General features: G+C 43.7%; 1 protein-coding gene across 1 annotated transcript; it reads right to left on the bottom strand.

Annotated features, from left to right (window-relative positions):
• Nucleotides 1-4616: 4616 nt before the first annotated feature.
• LOC127192434 (paired-like homeodomain transcription factor LEUTX) lies at nt 4617-11605 on the bottom strand. Its single transcript, XM_051149706.1, has 3 exons — nt 11599-11605; nt 6927-7078; nt 4617-5123 (listed from the first exon to the last, which is right to left on the bottom strand). The coding sequence occupies exons 1-3, from the start codon at nt 11603-11605 to the stop codon at nt 4617-4619; spliced, it is 666 nt and encodes a 221-aa protein (XP_051005663.1).
• Between the last annotated feature and the right edge of the window lie 5322 nt (nt 11606-16927).

The raw sequence follows: 16927 nt of genomic DNA, 5'->3' as shown, positions 1-16927 counted from the left end.
CAACAACAACAACAACAACAACAACAACAACAGATGTCATTTTGAGATAGTGACATATCCATGGCAACAGTTCTGGAAGAGGACCCTGATTTGGAGACTAGCATCTGCATGGTAGCTCACAGTTGCTTGTAAATTCAATCCCAGGGATGCTGTGGCCTCTATGGGCAACAGAATATAGGATGCACACGGAGACTCAGAGGCACATAGAAAGTGCCTCCATAGTGCTGGCCTGTGTCCACAGGTTTTGCAGGAAGCATTCTGACGTCTCCCAATATCATTATCGTCTTTGTGATATTAGTTGCCATGGTCAAAATCTGTACCTAATGGATGCTCACATGGCTGTGTTCAAGGCTGCAGAGGCAGTCACCAGCATCTTCCTGCTCCCTGTGGCTTAGTTCATGGGAGAGAGGACTGTGTGAAACAAGATTTCAGATTCTCCTAACGTATACTCTGGACATGTCCAGACTATATTTCAGCTGTTGCTGAAATGTGGACTCAATGTAGTGGGCACAGCCACAGGGGCCACAAGAGATCTGTGTTTTGACTTTGGAAAACTGAAGCCCATGATAACTCACCTCAGACAATAGCTCTCACAGCTGCACTTTAGCTGCTCTTTTCTATGTGTATCTGAGTCTGTGTGTGCCCTGTGTTCTGGTGCCCAGAGAGTCCAGAGAATCTGCTGGAATTAAATTTACAAGCAGCTGTGGAGCTACCATATGGATGTTAGGATCCAAATCAGGGCCCTCTTCCAGAGCTCTGGACATGTCAATCACACAAAATGACAATTCGTGTTTTGTTTTGGCTTTTTTTTCTTTTAGTTTTGCTTTTTTTTCTTTTTATTTTTATTTATGTAATTTATTCATATTATATCTCATTTCTTATCCCCTCACTTGTATCTTCCCATTCCCCCCCCCTCTCTTTTATCCTATACCCCTCCCTTAGGTCTGTGACAGAAGGGGAACTTGCTCCCCAGTATAAGATCACAGCCTTTCAGATTTCTTCCTGGTAGCCTGCTTACTCTTCCGAGTGTCACAAATTCTTCCCTCCAAGGGGAAGTGGTCAAAGAGGGGGCATCAGAGTTCATGTCAGAATCAGTCCCTGCTGACCACACAATTGTGGAGAATGCCAGGTCCATTGGGTAGATCTGGATAGAGGTTCTAGGTTTACTGCATGCTTTGTCCTTGGTTTGTACAGCCATTTGAGTTGATCCACCTGGGTCCACACCCACCAGCCTTAATGTCTTCTTGTAGGTTTCTAGGACCTTCTGGATCCTTCTATTTCCCTGTTCTTCCTTACCTCTCTCACCTACAGTCCCAATAGAAAGTCCCAGTATCCATCCCAGTCTCTGGCTAAGTGAAGACTTTCAGTGTTTTGTGTTTTGAGTCAGGAGTTTCTCTGTGTAGCCTTGTCTGTCCTGGAACTTGCTCTGTAGATCAGGCTGGCCTCAAATGCACAGAGATCCACCTGCCTCTGCCTCCCAAGTGCTGGGATTAAAGGTGTGTGCCACAACTACACAGATTTGGGTTTTTAATTTTTTTGTGATGATATGTATAACTTTATTTTTTTATTTGATTAATTTATTCAGATTACATCTCAATTGTTATCCCCTCACTTGTATCCTTCCCACTCCCTCTTTTACTCTATTCTCCTCCTCGAGGTCTGTGACAGAAGGGGACCTCCTTCCCCACCATATGGTCGCAGCCTATCAAATCCCATCCTTGTTGCCTGCTTATCCTTCCTCTGAATGCCACCAGGTCTCTCCACCAAGGCGAAGTGGTCAAATATGGAGCACCAGAGTTCATGTCAGAGTCATTCCCCACTCTGCACACCACTGTGGAGAATGTGCTCTCCATTGGCTAGTTCTGAATAGGGGTTTTAGGTTTACTGTATGCATTGTCCTTGGTCGTACAGTAGTTTGAGCTTTTTTTTTTTTTTTTTTTTTTTTTTTAAAGACAGGATCTCGGCCTGGCGTGGTGGCACACACCTTTAATCCCGCACTCAGGCGGCAGAAGCAAGTGGATTGCTGTGAGTTCAAGGCCACCCTGGTCTACAAATCGAGCCCAGAACAGCCAAGGCTGACAAAGAGAGACTCTGTCTCAAAAACACAAACAAACAAACAAAGACAGGATCTCACTGTATATTCCTGGATGTATTTGGACTGTCCCTGTAGACCAGGCTGCCTTCAAATTTATAGAGATCTGCCTAACTCTGACTCTGAGTGCTGGGATTAAAGGCATGTACCACAATCATCAGACAAGGTTTTGACTCTGAGACAGGGTCTTAGTACGTAAGCCTGGCTGCCCTGGAATTCAACATGTATCCCTGTCTGACCTAGAATTCACTATGTATTGCTGGATGGCCTGGAATTCACTACATAGACCAGACAGGCATGGAGTTCACTATGTAGACCAGGCTGGCCTGCAACTCAGAGATCAGAGTGCCTCTGCCTCCAGTACGACAAGTTTAAGGCTATGTGCCATCTTTTGACTGAATGAGGTGTGTGCACTAGATGCCCACATGACTACTGGCCCACATGACTAGACTCACAGATGATTTCAACACATTAAGTGGCTGCTGCAAACTAAACCTGCCTTCTGCATGAACAACTGGAGCTTTAACCATGGAGCCATCACTCTAGCCCTAGGCTTTTTCATTTTCTGTGTATGGGTATTTTGCTCACATGTATGTCTACACCACATCAGGCCCAGTGCCTGGGTGGGAAAAAGTTAGCACTCTAAGCCAGTGAGCTGTACCTCCAGATTGACTGAAATTTAGCCAAACCATAGATGAGCTTAAAATTAGAAGCGCATGCCTTTTATACCTGCACTAGGGAGCCAGAGGCTGATGGTTCTCTGTGAGTTCAAGGCTAGCAAAGTCTACAAAGTGACTTCAACACCAACCAAGATACAGAAAAACCTTGTCTGGAAAAACAGTGTAAAAACAGGAGTTGGAAATATGATTCAGCAGTTTATGGAACTGGATGTTCTACGGAATGTCTAGAGTTTAATATTCATAACCATCTGTTGACCTTTTGTTTTACAGATATACATGCTAATAGAGGACTCAAATATATAAAAAAAAAAATAAACATTCTTTTGTAAGCAGTTGGGGGAGCAAAACCTTTCTTGGATTCTCAGCCCAACATATGAGGGTATGTCATGGTCTATACACACCACATAGAGGTGAAACATGGTGGGTTTTAACACAGACACACTGGGCAGGTTGAGTGCAAGGGTGCAAACCCATTCTCTGGGTATCAACATTCCTATTTTAATGTTTGGGGGTTGGATGTTCAGTGTGTGTGTGTGTGTGTGTGTGTGTGTTTATGTACACAAATGTGTATACCAGCCATTCATTTCACAAGGTATATTTGCTTAAGGGAAAAAGCAGTTTCTCAGGAAACTGCCTTTCTTGCTTTAGTGGTGGGGTGTTCAGGATCTGCCTTCAAGACTCTCCAATTCCTCAAAGTCAAAGTAACTTCAGGCTTAGGACAATGACTGGAGATCTGCAGGTGGCCTTTGGAGGTCTAGAAAAGGACAGCAGAAAAGCTGACAGTGAGATGTCTCAGTCACTGTATGTGGCTTTGGCACTGAAGAGGGATAGGCTAGGTTATGCATGCCCACATTGTATGCAGGCGCTCCTCAGCTAGGCAGGAATACCTTTCCGCCACCCTTCCCTTCCAGTCTGTCCTTAAAGATGACGTCATGTTTTCTGCCTAGCTTCCTACTGGTCTTGTTTTCTTCCCACAAATGTCCTCATACCTCGCAACAGGAAGATTTACCTGTTTCTGTCCAGAGCAGTTGTTGCCTGGAAAGACTTCCTAGTATCTGTCTTCAGGAACTCCATTTCCTGTCCAGATAACTCCCTGATGCAGGCGAGTAAGAATCTCAATTGCCAAACTCAGATGAAAGAGTAATGACTTCCCTCCTCAGGGAAAGAGAAACTTCCCCTTAATAGCCACTTTTCAGCAGCAGCTGCTAGTGCCTTCTTATCCATATAGACATCTCTTCTTACATGATCTGTGGAGACTCACAGGGACCTATCTCCTTTCTGATCTAGTATGTTTGGGGTAGGATCCTTCAGGTAGAAGCTGTAAATACCAGGACACTCAGAAACAAACTCCTTCCAGGAGTAATGACTGGATATTGGGGTTGTAGGTTAAAGTGTAGAAGACCTGCCTAGAATTCCCTAGTGAGGGTCTAGTGGTGTGAATCAGTGCTAGAACACATACCTAGAATCCCGCAGTGAGGGGCTGGTGTCACGGATCAATGGTATAGCCCCTTCATACAATCTCACTGTGAGAGTTGGAGGCATGGCTGAGTGGTAGAGTCTCTGCCTAGAATCTTGAGTTAGTGGTTGGGGTGTACCTTAGTGATAAAGCACCTGCCTTGAATTCCCCACCGAAATTATAAATAGAAAGCAAGTCACTTAGTGAGTTTTTTATTGCTGTGAAGAGACACCATGATCGAAGCAATTCTGATCAAAGAAAGCATTTAATCGGGGGAGGGTTGATTAACAGATCTGTGAACCTCCCTCATGGAAAACTCAAGAGCCCTGAATTTTCAGGTCTCTCCAAAGCTATGGATGTATTTGTAGGTCATCACAGACTCTCTGCCTCAGTCAAAGCATCCTGGGGGGAGATACTTATCAAAGCTTTTAGGGTCAACATCCCCAGGCAAGTCATACATTTTCACAAATTCATCTATGTCCTGGGTCATAGATGCCCAGGGTGGCGGGGAAGGTCCCAGGTCGATTTGGTCTATGTCAAACCCCTGAGAAGGTTGCAGGGATTCCATTGCAGAGGCACCAGCCTCTTGTTGCTTTTCTCCAGAATTCTTCTGTGACTCCTGATCTCTCATGAACATAGGCTGGCTGGATGATTGACCCATCACTGGCATAACCTGGTTGGATGATGCTCCTCTCATTAGCATGGCCTGATTGGATGATGCTCCTCCTCTCATTAGCATGGCCTGGTTGGATGATGCTCCTCCTCTCATTAGCATGGCCTGGTTGGATGATGCTCCTCCTCTCATTAGCATGGCCTGATTGGATGCTGCCAGAGAGGAATTCCTCTGATAGTTTCTTTGCTGCATCACCACATCTTGCTGATTTTTAAACCACATCTAAGAAGAAAATAGAGTTTAAAATCATTTCTAGAAATAATTTTCTTTTTTAAAAGATCCTTTAATTTATATATTTATATTATATGCATGGTTTTGATTGTTTTCTTTAGGCTGGGGTTCTCTGTGTAAGCCTGGCTTTTCTGGAATTCACTCCATAGACCAAACTGGCCTCTAAGTCAGAGATCTGCCTGTCTCTGCATCACTAGGGTTGGGACTAAAGACATATGCCACAACAGAGATTTTTTTTTTAATTGGTTTTCTGAGACTGGGTTTCTCTGAGTAGCCATAGCTGTCCTGGACTCCTTTTGTAGACCAAGCTGGCCTTGAACTCACAACAATCCACCTGCTATTGGCTCCCCAGTACTGGGATTAAAGGTATGTGCCACCATACCCAGCTCACACAGAAAAAAAATTTTTGTTGTTTTTTTCAAGACAGTGATTCTCTGTGTAGCCTTGACTGTCCTGGACTCACTTTGTAGACCAGGATGGCCTCGAACTCACAGCGATCAACCTGTCTCTGCCTCCCAAGTGCTGGGATTAAAGGTATGTTCCACCACACCCTGCCTCTTACACAGGGATGTTTTAATTGTTAGTTTTAGTTATGCTTCTATGCACTTGAGTACATTGCCTATGGAGACTGGAAGAAGGTATTAGATCCCCTTGAGATGGATATACGGGTGGCTGTGAGCCACTGCATGGGTGTTGGGAATTGAACCCATGCCCTCTGCCAAGAACAATCAGAACCTGTTAACTTCTGAACCATATCTCCAGCTCCAACAACTTATATTTTATTATTTTTAAGACAGGGCTAGTAGAATCTGTGTCAGGCATATAACCCTGACACAGGGCTTTGTGCATTCAAGGCAATCCCTCTACCTACAGAGGGATTATAACCATTAGCCTGACAGCTGGAAGATAAAGAGATGAGTCCAGAGGAAGAACATACCATCCTCAGGTGAGAAAGATGGTTACTAATCTCTCATAGTTATTTAATATGCTCTTCCTATCTTCCTTGTGTGAATCTCTCAGGTAAATGGTATGAGACTCTCTGAGTGGCTGGAGCAGACAGAGTGCTCCCACCCTAGATCACAAGACAGTAAGAAAAGATGGCTCTGGACTGTGGAGGACAATATTCTAAGCCGTGTGTGGTGGCCTACTCCTGTAGTCCAGTTCATGGGAGAAATAGAGGCAGAAGGATCAGGAGTTCAAGGCCATCTTCAGCTACACAAGTGCGAGGCCAGCTTAGGCTAAATAAGAACCATCTGAAATGAAATAAAACAAAAAGTAAAAACTCGAGTGCATTTTTTTTTTATCACTACAACAGAGGAATATAGGAAACAACTCTTAAGAAAGGGGCCTACACAGTATTCAGGATGCAGAGGCAGGTAGATTCCTAGGTTTGAGGCCAGCCTGGACTTCACAGTGATTCCAGGATAGTCAGGGCTACACAGAGAAACCCTGTTTTAAAAAAAGACTGGCCTTAGATATGTGAGGTGTTCTCTCATGAAAGGGAAAGATGGTGAAACAGGAGAGATGACTTGCTGGCTAAGAGCACTTGTGGCTCTTGCAGAGGACTCAGGTTCCATTCTCAGGATCCACCACCTGAAACTCTGCCTCCATGGGATATGACAGCCTCTTCTGTGTCCTCAAGACACCTGACATATACACAAGGTGCACAGACAAACAAGCAGGTATACACACATGCACATAAATAATTTTACAACCATAAATGACAATAACAAACAGAGCCCACAGGAGACCCTGGCCTAGGTGACTATCCTAAGACACACTTCACACACCAACCTGCAGAGTCCTGTGGTTAATCTGGAGCCTTGAAGCCAGTTCCTGGATTTCCCACTGGTCTGGGAACATGTTCCTGTGGAAAGCATCTTGCAGTGCCCTGATTTGTTCATCACTGAGTGCAGTCCTGAACCGACGGCTATGCTGCGGCTTTCCTTTAAGGGAAGAATCAAGAAGTCTTTCATTCTTAAATTGTTTATTACCAAAAGCTAAACCATAGCCATCACCTTACATTTAAAATCTTTGTTTATGTTTTCTTTTCTTTTTTTTTTAAAGAAAAGGTTTATTGGTGTATCCCTGCCTGTTCTGAACTCCTTCTGAAGACCAGACTTGTATGAGTTATTTCCTGAGATGTGGGCATGAGATGAGAGCTGTACCAAAGCCTGAAGAATACATGGCTTACTCTGAGATTCCATCTTACACTCATCAGAATGGCTAAGATCAAAAACTCAAGTGGCAGCATATGTTGGTGAGGATGTGGAGAAAGGGGAACACTCCTTCATTGCTGGTGGGAATGCAAACTTGTACAACCACTTTGGAAATCAATCTACTGCTTTCTCAGGAAACTGGGAATAGGGCTACATCAAGACCCAGCTATTCCACTCCTTGAAATATACACAAAAGATGCTCCACCACACAAGGTTATATGCTCAACCATGTTCATAGCAGTCTTAATCTTAATAGCCAGAATACAGAAACAACCTAGAATGTCCTTCAGATGAGGAATGGATAAAGAAACTGTGGTACATTTACACTACAGGATACTACTCAGCTATTAAAAACAAGGAAATCCTGCAACTTGCAGGCAAATGGATGGAACTAGAAATGATCATCCTGAGTTAATCCAGACCCAGAAAGATATACATGGCATATACTCACTTATAATTGGACACTAGGCCAACAGAGATATCCCCTGAATGTCTTCACTTAGCCAGAAATTGTGTAGATACTGGGATTTCCTATTGTGACTGTAGGTGAGAGGGTAAGGAAGAATGGGGAAATAGGATCCAGAGGGTCCTAGAAACCTACCAAAAAGCCATTAAGGCTGGTGGATCTGGACCCAGGTGGGTCAGCTAAAACTACTTTACCAATCAAGGACAATATATGCAGTAACTAGAACCTCTATCCAGATGTAGCCAATGGACACCACATTCACAATTGTGGAGAGCAGGGACTGACTCTGGTGCCCCATCTTTGACCACTTCCCCTTGGTGAGGAGACCTGGTGACATTCAGAGGAAGAGTAAGCATGTTACCAGGAAGAGGCCTGATAGGCTATGATCTTGTAGTGGGGGACAAGGTTCCCTTCTGTCACAGACATGGGGGGGTAGGAATAAAGAGGGAGGGGGCATCCAAAGATACAAATGAGAAGGTAACATATGAGAAGTAATCTGAATAAATTACTCAAATAAAAATTAAAACACACACACACACACACACACACACTTGGATTGAACCCAGAATATTTTTATCTACCTACCCCTAGTACAAGCCCTGAGAGTTTCTAGCTTCCAATCTCATCTTCTGCATACCCTGATGCTGAAGGCTGCAGCTTTCACGCTCCCTTTGCTAACCTAACACTAGAATGTTTTCAGCCTGAGACTTACTGCTGAATAAGCTCACCCTTTCTAGTTCTTTCTGAACTCAGGTGGGCTGAATCAGTTCAGCTGTTCTTGTTCAAAAGACCTCTTCTAGGTCAGGCATTCAAATTGGCTTCTCTCTGCTTATCACTATATTGCTCTGTTTGAAAAAACTGCCTCTGAGTCAAACTGCAATCAACTGCACCACCAAACTGGATTACACTACAAAACTTTTCCAGAGCTCCCTTGCTCTCTCACATGCTGCTCTGTGTTCTTGTGAGAGTTGGGCTTATCCTATCTCTGACTTGTAGTGAATGCAAACATGTTTGTTTTGATTCCTAGTGTGGCATGTGAAACAGACTATGTGTGTTTTGTGCTTGTCCCCTGGAACCAGACTTGTGAAAGAAGAGGTGCTGTTTGTCCATTAGAAGAGGAATCAAAGCCAGGCAGTGGTGGTGCACACCTTTAATCCCAGCACTTGGGAGGCAGAGGCAGGTGGATCACTGTGAGTTCGAGGCCAGGCTTGTCTACAAAGTGAGTCCAGGATAGCCAAGGCTACACAGAGAAAACCTGTCTCAAAAAAAAAAAAAAAAAAAAAAATCAACTCTTGTGGGCACATGTTCTTTGCTAACTGATAAACATCCTAGAACGTGTACGTACGTACACACACACACACACACACACACAGTGAGGGGGGGGGGAGAAGAAGAGAGAGAGAGAGGGAAGGAGAGGGAGAGGGAAAGGACATGCCTGGGCTTTTTTGACTTTTTATTGCTCCACTTAGAGACGATCCTAGGGATACAGACCCACCCTAAATACAAATCCTTTGAGGTTAGACCTCCCACATTGATCTGGGTGAGGTGGCACATGCCTTAAATTCCAGCACTAGGGAGGAAGAGGCAGGTGGATCTCTTTGAGTTGGAGGCCAGACTGGTCTAAGAAAGGGTTCCAGTAAAGGAAGGGCAGCACACAAGAATCCCTGTCTTGGAAAAAAATGAAAGAAAGAAAAGAAGCCGGGCAGTGGTGGCACATGCCTTTAATCCTAGCACTCAAAAGGCAGAGGCAGGAGGATAGCTGTGAGTTCAAGGTAAGCCTGGTCTACAAAGCAAGTCCAGGACAGTCAGGGCTACACAGAGAAACCGTGTGTCTCAAAAACCAAAACAAAACCAAAAAAATAAAAAAGAAAATGCACCTTTGCTAGGCATCATGGTACATGCCTTTAATCCCAGAATTTGGGAGGCAGAGGCTAGCTGATAACTGAGTTCAAGGCCAGCCTGCTCTACAAAATAAGTCCAGGATAGCCAAACTCTGTCTCAAACAAAACAAAACAAAACAAAAGCAAAAACAAACAAAACAAAAGAAAAAAAGAAAAAAGAAAACACACCCGACCAGCTGGGGGTGGTATAACACACCTTTACTCTCACTCAACAGATCACTGTTGAGTTCTGAGTGACTACTCTCTAGTCCTGGCTGACCAGGAACTCATACAAATCTTCCTGCCTCTACATCCCAAGCACGGGAATTAAATATACGTGCCACCACACCCTGATAATAATATAAAAGAAAACAAGAAAGTAGGAAGGAAGGAAGAACACAGTCTTGTGAGGATTGGGGGAAGATACCTCATATTTACAATATCCGATAAGCTAAATAAGCCAGACTCACAAAAATACCATATTCCTGCCCTCTGAGAGAGCTAATAATAAGGGTGTGGCGGCACACAGGGCTAATGCCAGCACTCAGGAAGCAGAGTCAAGTGAATCTATGAGAGTGTGAGGCCAGCCAATCTACAGACCAAATACCAGAAAATACAGGGCTACGTAGAAACCCTCTGTCCCTCACATCAAAAAAGGAAAAGGAGAGGAAAAGAGGCAGGGACAAAAGCCATGGTGGCACCTGTCTTTAATACCAGCACTCCAGAGGTAGAGGCAGGTGGATCTCTCTGAGTTCTAGGTCAGCTTGGTTTTCAGAGTAAATTCCTGGGCAGCCAGGACTACACAGGAAAACCTGCCATTAAGGGACAGAGGGCAAGGGGAAAAAATAAAATAAAAAAGGAGAGAAGCCAGGCATGGTGACACAGGCCTTTAATCTCAGCACTTGGGAGGCAGAGGCAGGCGGATCACTGAGTTCAAAGCCAGCATGGTCTACAAAGTGAGTTCAGGACAGCCAAGGCTACACAGAGAAACCCTGGCAGGGGGGAAGGAGAAGGGGAGACAGAGAGAGAAAGAGAGAGAGAGAGAGACAGAGAGAGAGACAGAGGCAGAGACAGAGGGACAGAGAGAGAGAGCATAAAACAGAGGTGTAGGATGTCTTGGATACCAGAGTCAGGGAGAAAATGTGATCCAATGTATATAAAAATAAGAAACTCATAGTAATGGACATTACTATTCATTTGTTTGGATTGCATTTCCTTGTGTAGCCCTAGTGTCCTAGACCTGGCTCTGAGGACAATGCTGGCCTGGAACTCAAGAGATTTGCCTGCTTCTGCCCCCAGAGTGCTGGGATTAAAGGCTTGTGCCACCACCACCAGCTAAATGTATTCTTTTAAGGGTACTAAATGTATTCGTTTAAGTGTACTTTTAATAGTTTTAGGACTGTAGAGATGGCTCTGCATTTAAGAGCCCTTGCTGCTCTTACAGAGGACCCCAATTTTGTTCCTAGAACTCACATGAGCCTGTTGACAACATTAGATCTACCTGCACCAGTATAGATCACATTCTGCTCTTGCAAAGTAGTCCGCTGTAATTCCCAGAACCCAGAACTTCTGACTCAGGGATATCCCACCCTCATCTGGTCTCCAGCAACACTTGAAATCTTCCCCTTCCCCCCAGACATATAGTGGTAGTTAATTAAAGTGTTGAGCAGAGGGCTGGAGCACAGCTCAGTTATAGAATCCTTACACAGGCAACACCATGGGTTCTAGCCTCAGGAGAAAAAAGAAACAGAAAACAACAACACCTTACCAGAAGTTATGAAAGACAGGGAGAGAGAAATCTGTGGCCCCATGGGATCTAGCTGTGGAACCCCAAGAGAAGGTAGACACTTTTCCTCTTGGAACAGCCACAGTCATCTCCACCCAACCCTGGCTTTACTCACCTGACATGGTGGAGTCTCTCTGTGTGGCTTATTCCAGTGTCAGTACTGTGCTTCGGAGCCCCCAAGACTGTGCCTTCAGTAATGCAGGACTTAGCAATTTAAACAAACCTTATCTCAATCATCATGCCCCTGCCCAAACCCTCCCTACTCCAGGAGGATAAATCCATTCCATTGCAAACTCTACAGAACCGGTTTTGCTTTTGTGGGTTTTTTTTTTCCATTGGATTGTTGTTGTTTTGTTTTGTTTTTCAAGATAGGCTTTCTCTGTGTAGCCTTGGGTGTCTTGGACTTGCTTTGTAGACCAGGTTGGTTTCAAACTCACAGAGACCTGCCTGCCTCTGCCTCTAAATGCTGTGATTACAGGCATGCGCCAACACTGGCTCTGAACATGATTTTTTTACTTGGGTTATCAGGTAGGATGCTAGGGTTGGGAAAAAAAAAAAAAACCCGTGTACTCCTGATTCATTCCTCAGCTAAAACAGTCAAAGAACCCAGTCACAAAAGCAGAATGTTACAGCCCGATGTGGTGGCCTGAGGTCTCTGCACTGGTGTTGCTGAGACAGGAAACTAAAATTCAAGGCTGGGCTGGGCTACAGATTGAAGTCAGCATGGGTTCTATGCTTTGAGGTTGTCTCAAAATAAATTTCTTTGTTTTATTGAGACAGGTTTTCTCTGTGAAGCCTTGGCTGCCATGGAACAAATTCTGTAAACCAGGGTGACCTCTAACTCACAGAGATCCTCCTGCCTCTGCTTCCTGTATGCTAGGATTAAAGGTATGCACCACCACCACCCAGAATTTAGTATTGTTATCTAAGAACCTTTATCCAAGATGGGTGGTGGTGATACAAGCCTTTAACCCCAGGGCTCAAGAACCAGAGATGGGCGGATCTCTGAGTTCCAGGCCAGCTTGAGTCTAAAGATCCAGTACAGGGCAACCAAGACGATACAGAAACTCTTGGTCTCAAAAACCGAAACCATTCAGGAGGCAAAGGCAGGCTCATCGCTTTGAGTTCGAGGCCAGCCTGGTCTAGAAAGCAAATCCAGTTCACCCAAGGCTACACAGAGAAACCCTGTCTGGAACAACCAAAAACAAACAAACAAACAAACAAACAAACAAAAAACAAAACAAAACCAACCAGCAGAACAAAAAGGACCAAAGTTTAGAATTACTGTGCTTAAGTAAACTGTAAAACAAAATTGGACCCACCAAACGCTAAGGGCTGGTAAGGGTCATTTATATAATTCCCTGGTCTTGCACAGTTCTAACGAAACCATTGTTCATTCAAGATAGTATGTCACTAGGTAACCATTGTTTCTGATTCTGTAAAGAAAAGCTTGTTTTGGTCAAGACAACAAAGACACATGCCAGACTCTGTTTGTAAAACAGAATGTAACTTTATATTCTTTGTCTTTACAAAACCCTGACTACCGTGACTGGGAGTTAACACTGGAGAAATCCCCAATGTGGGTTTAGAGTGTAGACCCGGTACCAGTAACTGAATAAAAGCCTCTTCTTTATGAAAAAGTATTCATGTTCAAACTGGTGACTCTCTGGACCCAAGAACCATAACACGACTACTGTGTCATTCTAAAACTTTCACTTCTTTTTTGTTTTTGTTATTTGTTTGTTTTGTTTTTCAAGAAAGGGTTACTCTGTGTAGCCTTGGCTGTCCTGGACTCACTCTGTAGACCAGGCTGGCCTCTAACTCACAGCGACCTGTCTGACTCTGCCTTCTGAATCCTGGGATTAAATGCATGCACCACCACACCCGGCTAAAACTTTTACTTCTGTTGCCAGCTTTATTTATGCACATTTACTGGAGAAGGGTCGTGTCCTGTTCTCTTGCATGCTGCTGAATGCTGGAGGAAGGAGGACTCCTTCCCCACCGTTTAATCCAGTCTTGTAAATTCTTTTATTGCCTCAGCTGTTCTTACAAGATAAAGTGTCACAGGAGATAACTGCCAGCTCTGCTCTGGTAAGGACTGCTTGCTTGCTTGCTCAAGATAACTCAGTGGTCTCCAAACATCTATTGCAAAGTCAGTCCCAGCTTACGCAAAATAGGATATGAGCTAACTAGATCCCAAATGCTACAATGTGTTGGGTTTTGACTTTATAAACTCCTAACTATCATAGCTGGGTGTGTATATAGGGAACACCCTCAGGGGCAGTCCTGGTGCCAAGTGCCAGTCACTCAGGGTGCCAGTATCTTCATAAAAACCTCCTATTTGTGGAAATTTATTCATGTTCAGACAGGTGAATCTCTGAGCTGCCAGATAACCACAATATTGCAACAAATTCTACACTCCGCTGTAGTGGATATACACGTGTTTTTATTTTGATCCCAAGTGTGGGATGGGAAACACACTTGTGAGAGAACAAGCGATGTTTATCCACTAGAAGACAATCCACCTCATATGGTGGCTTGGATTTTGCCAACTTAAACACATCTTAGTGCAGATTCTCAGAGGATAGATAGATAGATAGATAGATAGATAGATAGATAGATAGATAGATAGATATAGATGATATAAATATAAATATAGATATAGATTAGATATTGGTATAGACATAGACATAGATGAGCCCAAAACAAGAGGGGGGGTGAGCTGGGGGTTGACAACTCTTGGTATTGTTTGGATGTTCATCATTCCACTTCAAGATGCTCTTAGAGAGAACTGTGCCAGAGACTCCTTCCGGGCTCTGAGTTCCAAACTGCTGTCCCAGGTTCCAGCAGCAACTTTGGTTGAATTGCTGGTCTGCTGAAATCCTGCCGACTGTGCCAGGGGAATCACTCCCAGGAACTGAGTCTAAAAAGGTCAACTGCTCCTGTTCCCATGAACCTCTTTTCTCTCCTATCTAGGGTAGGTAGGTTGGAAGAGAGGTATAAGTACTAAAGAGCCTCAAATAAAGTAGGTTTGGCTAAGGTCAAAGCCTACCCCTTATTGTTAAGTAGAAGGAAAAGAATCAGCCCTTGTTGGCTCAGGGAAAGGAGCCAACACACAGTGATCCATAAAGTCTCAGAGGAGAAGGGGCCTCAAGACCATGTTTGGGCTTTGAACCGTGTGGTCATTAGAAAGAAAGAAAAAAAAAACGGTATATTTTTTTCAGTGTTAAATTCTCATTATTTGATATCATACACAAATGACTTAATTGCCTTTCTGAGGTAATAGGCAGCATTCTTGCCCATGGAATCCTACTAAAATCGGCATCATAAAAAATATACAGTTGTGGGCTGGAGAGATGGCTCAGAGCCTAAGAGCACTGACTGCTCTTCCAAAGTTTCAATTTCCAGCAAGCACATGGTGGATCACGACCATCAATAATGATATCTGGTGCCTTCTTCTGGCCTGCTCGCTCCCATGCAGACTAAATACTGAATGAATGAATAAATAAATAAATAAATAAATAAATAAATAAAAGAATAATAGACAGTTGCTTCCTGAGGTTTATCCACCTGCCTATAGCAGCCCAGCGAATACAAAATAAAACACAGTGGATCTTCTTGTTTCTGAGCCAGTGATAGAATTTCCCCAGTGTTTAAACACATTCATATCCCCAGCTATATAAACCATCTAATAGGGGTGAGGTGACGCCCCCTCCCTTCTTTGTGGAAAGTAGAACATCACTAATTAATTCCAATCTTGAGAAAGGGAGAGCAGTGATAGTATGCATGTAGCCAGATTGTTATTGTAAAAAAATATTTGACCGAATAAGATGCCTACCTCTCATGAGAAGAGAGAGGAAAGAGAAGCTACTATGACCAGTTTTACCAAGACAGTAATAGAGAGATGGATTACAGAGAGAGAACTCAGGTGAAAACTGAATAAGCCAGAAAATGAGAAGAAGCCAGAAGATTAGAATAGGATGCTGAGTTAGGTGGACAGAGAAGCCATATTAAATAAGTCAGCTGGGAGAAGAATTTGAGCTAGAGCAGCTGAGTTGAACCAACCAACACAGGACTCGGTGAGAACAAGAAAGTGTGAGATTATTAAGCAGTAAGATTCAGAGGGTGAAAACATTCTAAGCCTAGGTTAGATTGTACAGATGCTAGAAGCTTCCAGGTCTAAGCCTAGGGTAGCAGAAGAAGGCAGTGATCCCATCAGACGACAATTGAGTCAGGAGAATAAAAGTACCTTTTATAAGAAATAGGTTCAAATAGCCAGATGTAGAGGAACACATTGTAACCCCAGCACTCAGATGACTATAAATCAGGATGATGGAAGGAAAATTCAAGGCCAGACTGGGCTACATGATGAGTGTCTCTATCTATCTATCTATCTATCTATCTATCTATCTATCTATCTATCTATCTATCTATCACCTCTCTTCTCTCTCTCTCTCTCTCTCTCTCTCTTCCTCTCTCTCTCTCTCTCTCTCTCTCTCTCTCTCTCTCTCTTCCTCTCTCTCTCTCTCTCTCACACACACACACACACTAAAATGTCCAAATACAATTAATTATGTTAAATAAAATAGTAAGTGGGAATTGTGGAAATGTCACAGCATGGAAAGATCCTCAGTATGGGTGTAAAAATGGATAGTATGTGCATCCATGTGTGACCCAAGCACTTCTAGACATCAGAGTTGGAGGACAAAAAACTGGAAACTTGCAGGCTGACTATCCTGACATACACAGCAGCAAGCGAGAGACCCTCTCTCAAACAGGTAGAATCCAAAGACTAACACACACAGCTACACACACACACACACACACACACACACACACACACACACACAAATACACACTGTTTAAGATTTTTTTCAGTTAAAATAGTAATAAAGAGAAAGTATGATCAAGGCAAAAGAAACAAGAAACATGATAAAAATAGACCTGGAGAGATGGTCTAGCAGTTCCAAGTGCATACTGCTTTACCAGGACACACAAGTTCAGTTCCCAACACCTACACTGGGTGACTGACAGCCACCATAACTCCACCTCCAGGGATGCAAACCTGTGACCTCTTCAAATGCCTGTGCTCACATGCATATCTTCACATAGAGACAAGCCAAAACACACATAATTGGCAATAAAATAAACCTGTAAAGGGACTGGAAAGATGGCCCAGCAGTTAAGAGTGTCTACTGCTCTTGCAGAGCATCTGACCAAAGTTCCCAGGACCCACATCGAGATGCTCACAACAGCTCAGAACTCTGACTTCAGAGGATCTGATGCCTCTGGCCTCCATGTGTATCTCTATTCAGATAAACACAGACACAGATACAGACACACACACACACACACACATACACATACACACACACACAAAATTAAAAATAAAACATATCTAGTGCCAGGAGGTGTTGACTCTGCCTTAAATCCCAGCACTCCAT

This window comes from Acomys russatus, chromosome 7 (assembly GCF_903995435.1).
Source record: "Acomys russatus chromosome 7, mAcoRus1.1, whole genome shotgun sequence".
Taxonomy (NCBI): domain Eukaryota; kingdom Metazoa; phylum Chordata; class Mammalia; order Rodentia; family Muridae; genus Acomys; species Acomys russatus.
This window is presented reverse-complemented; position numbering and strand designations above follow the sequence as displayed.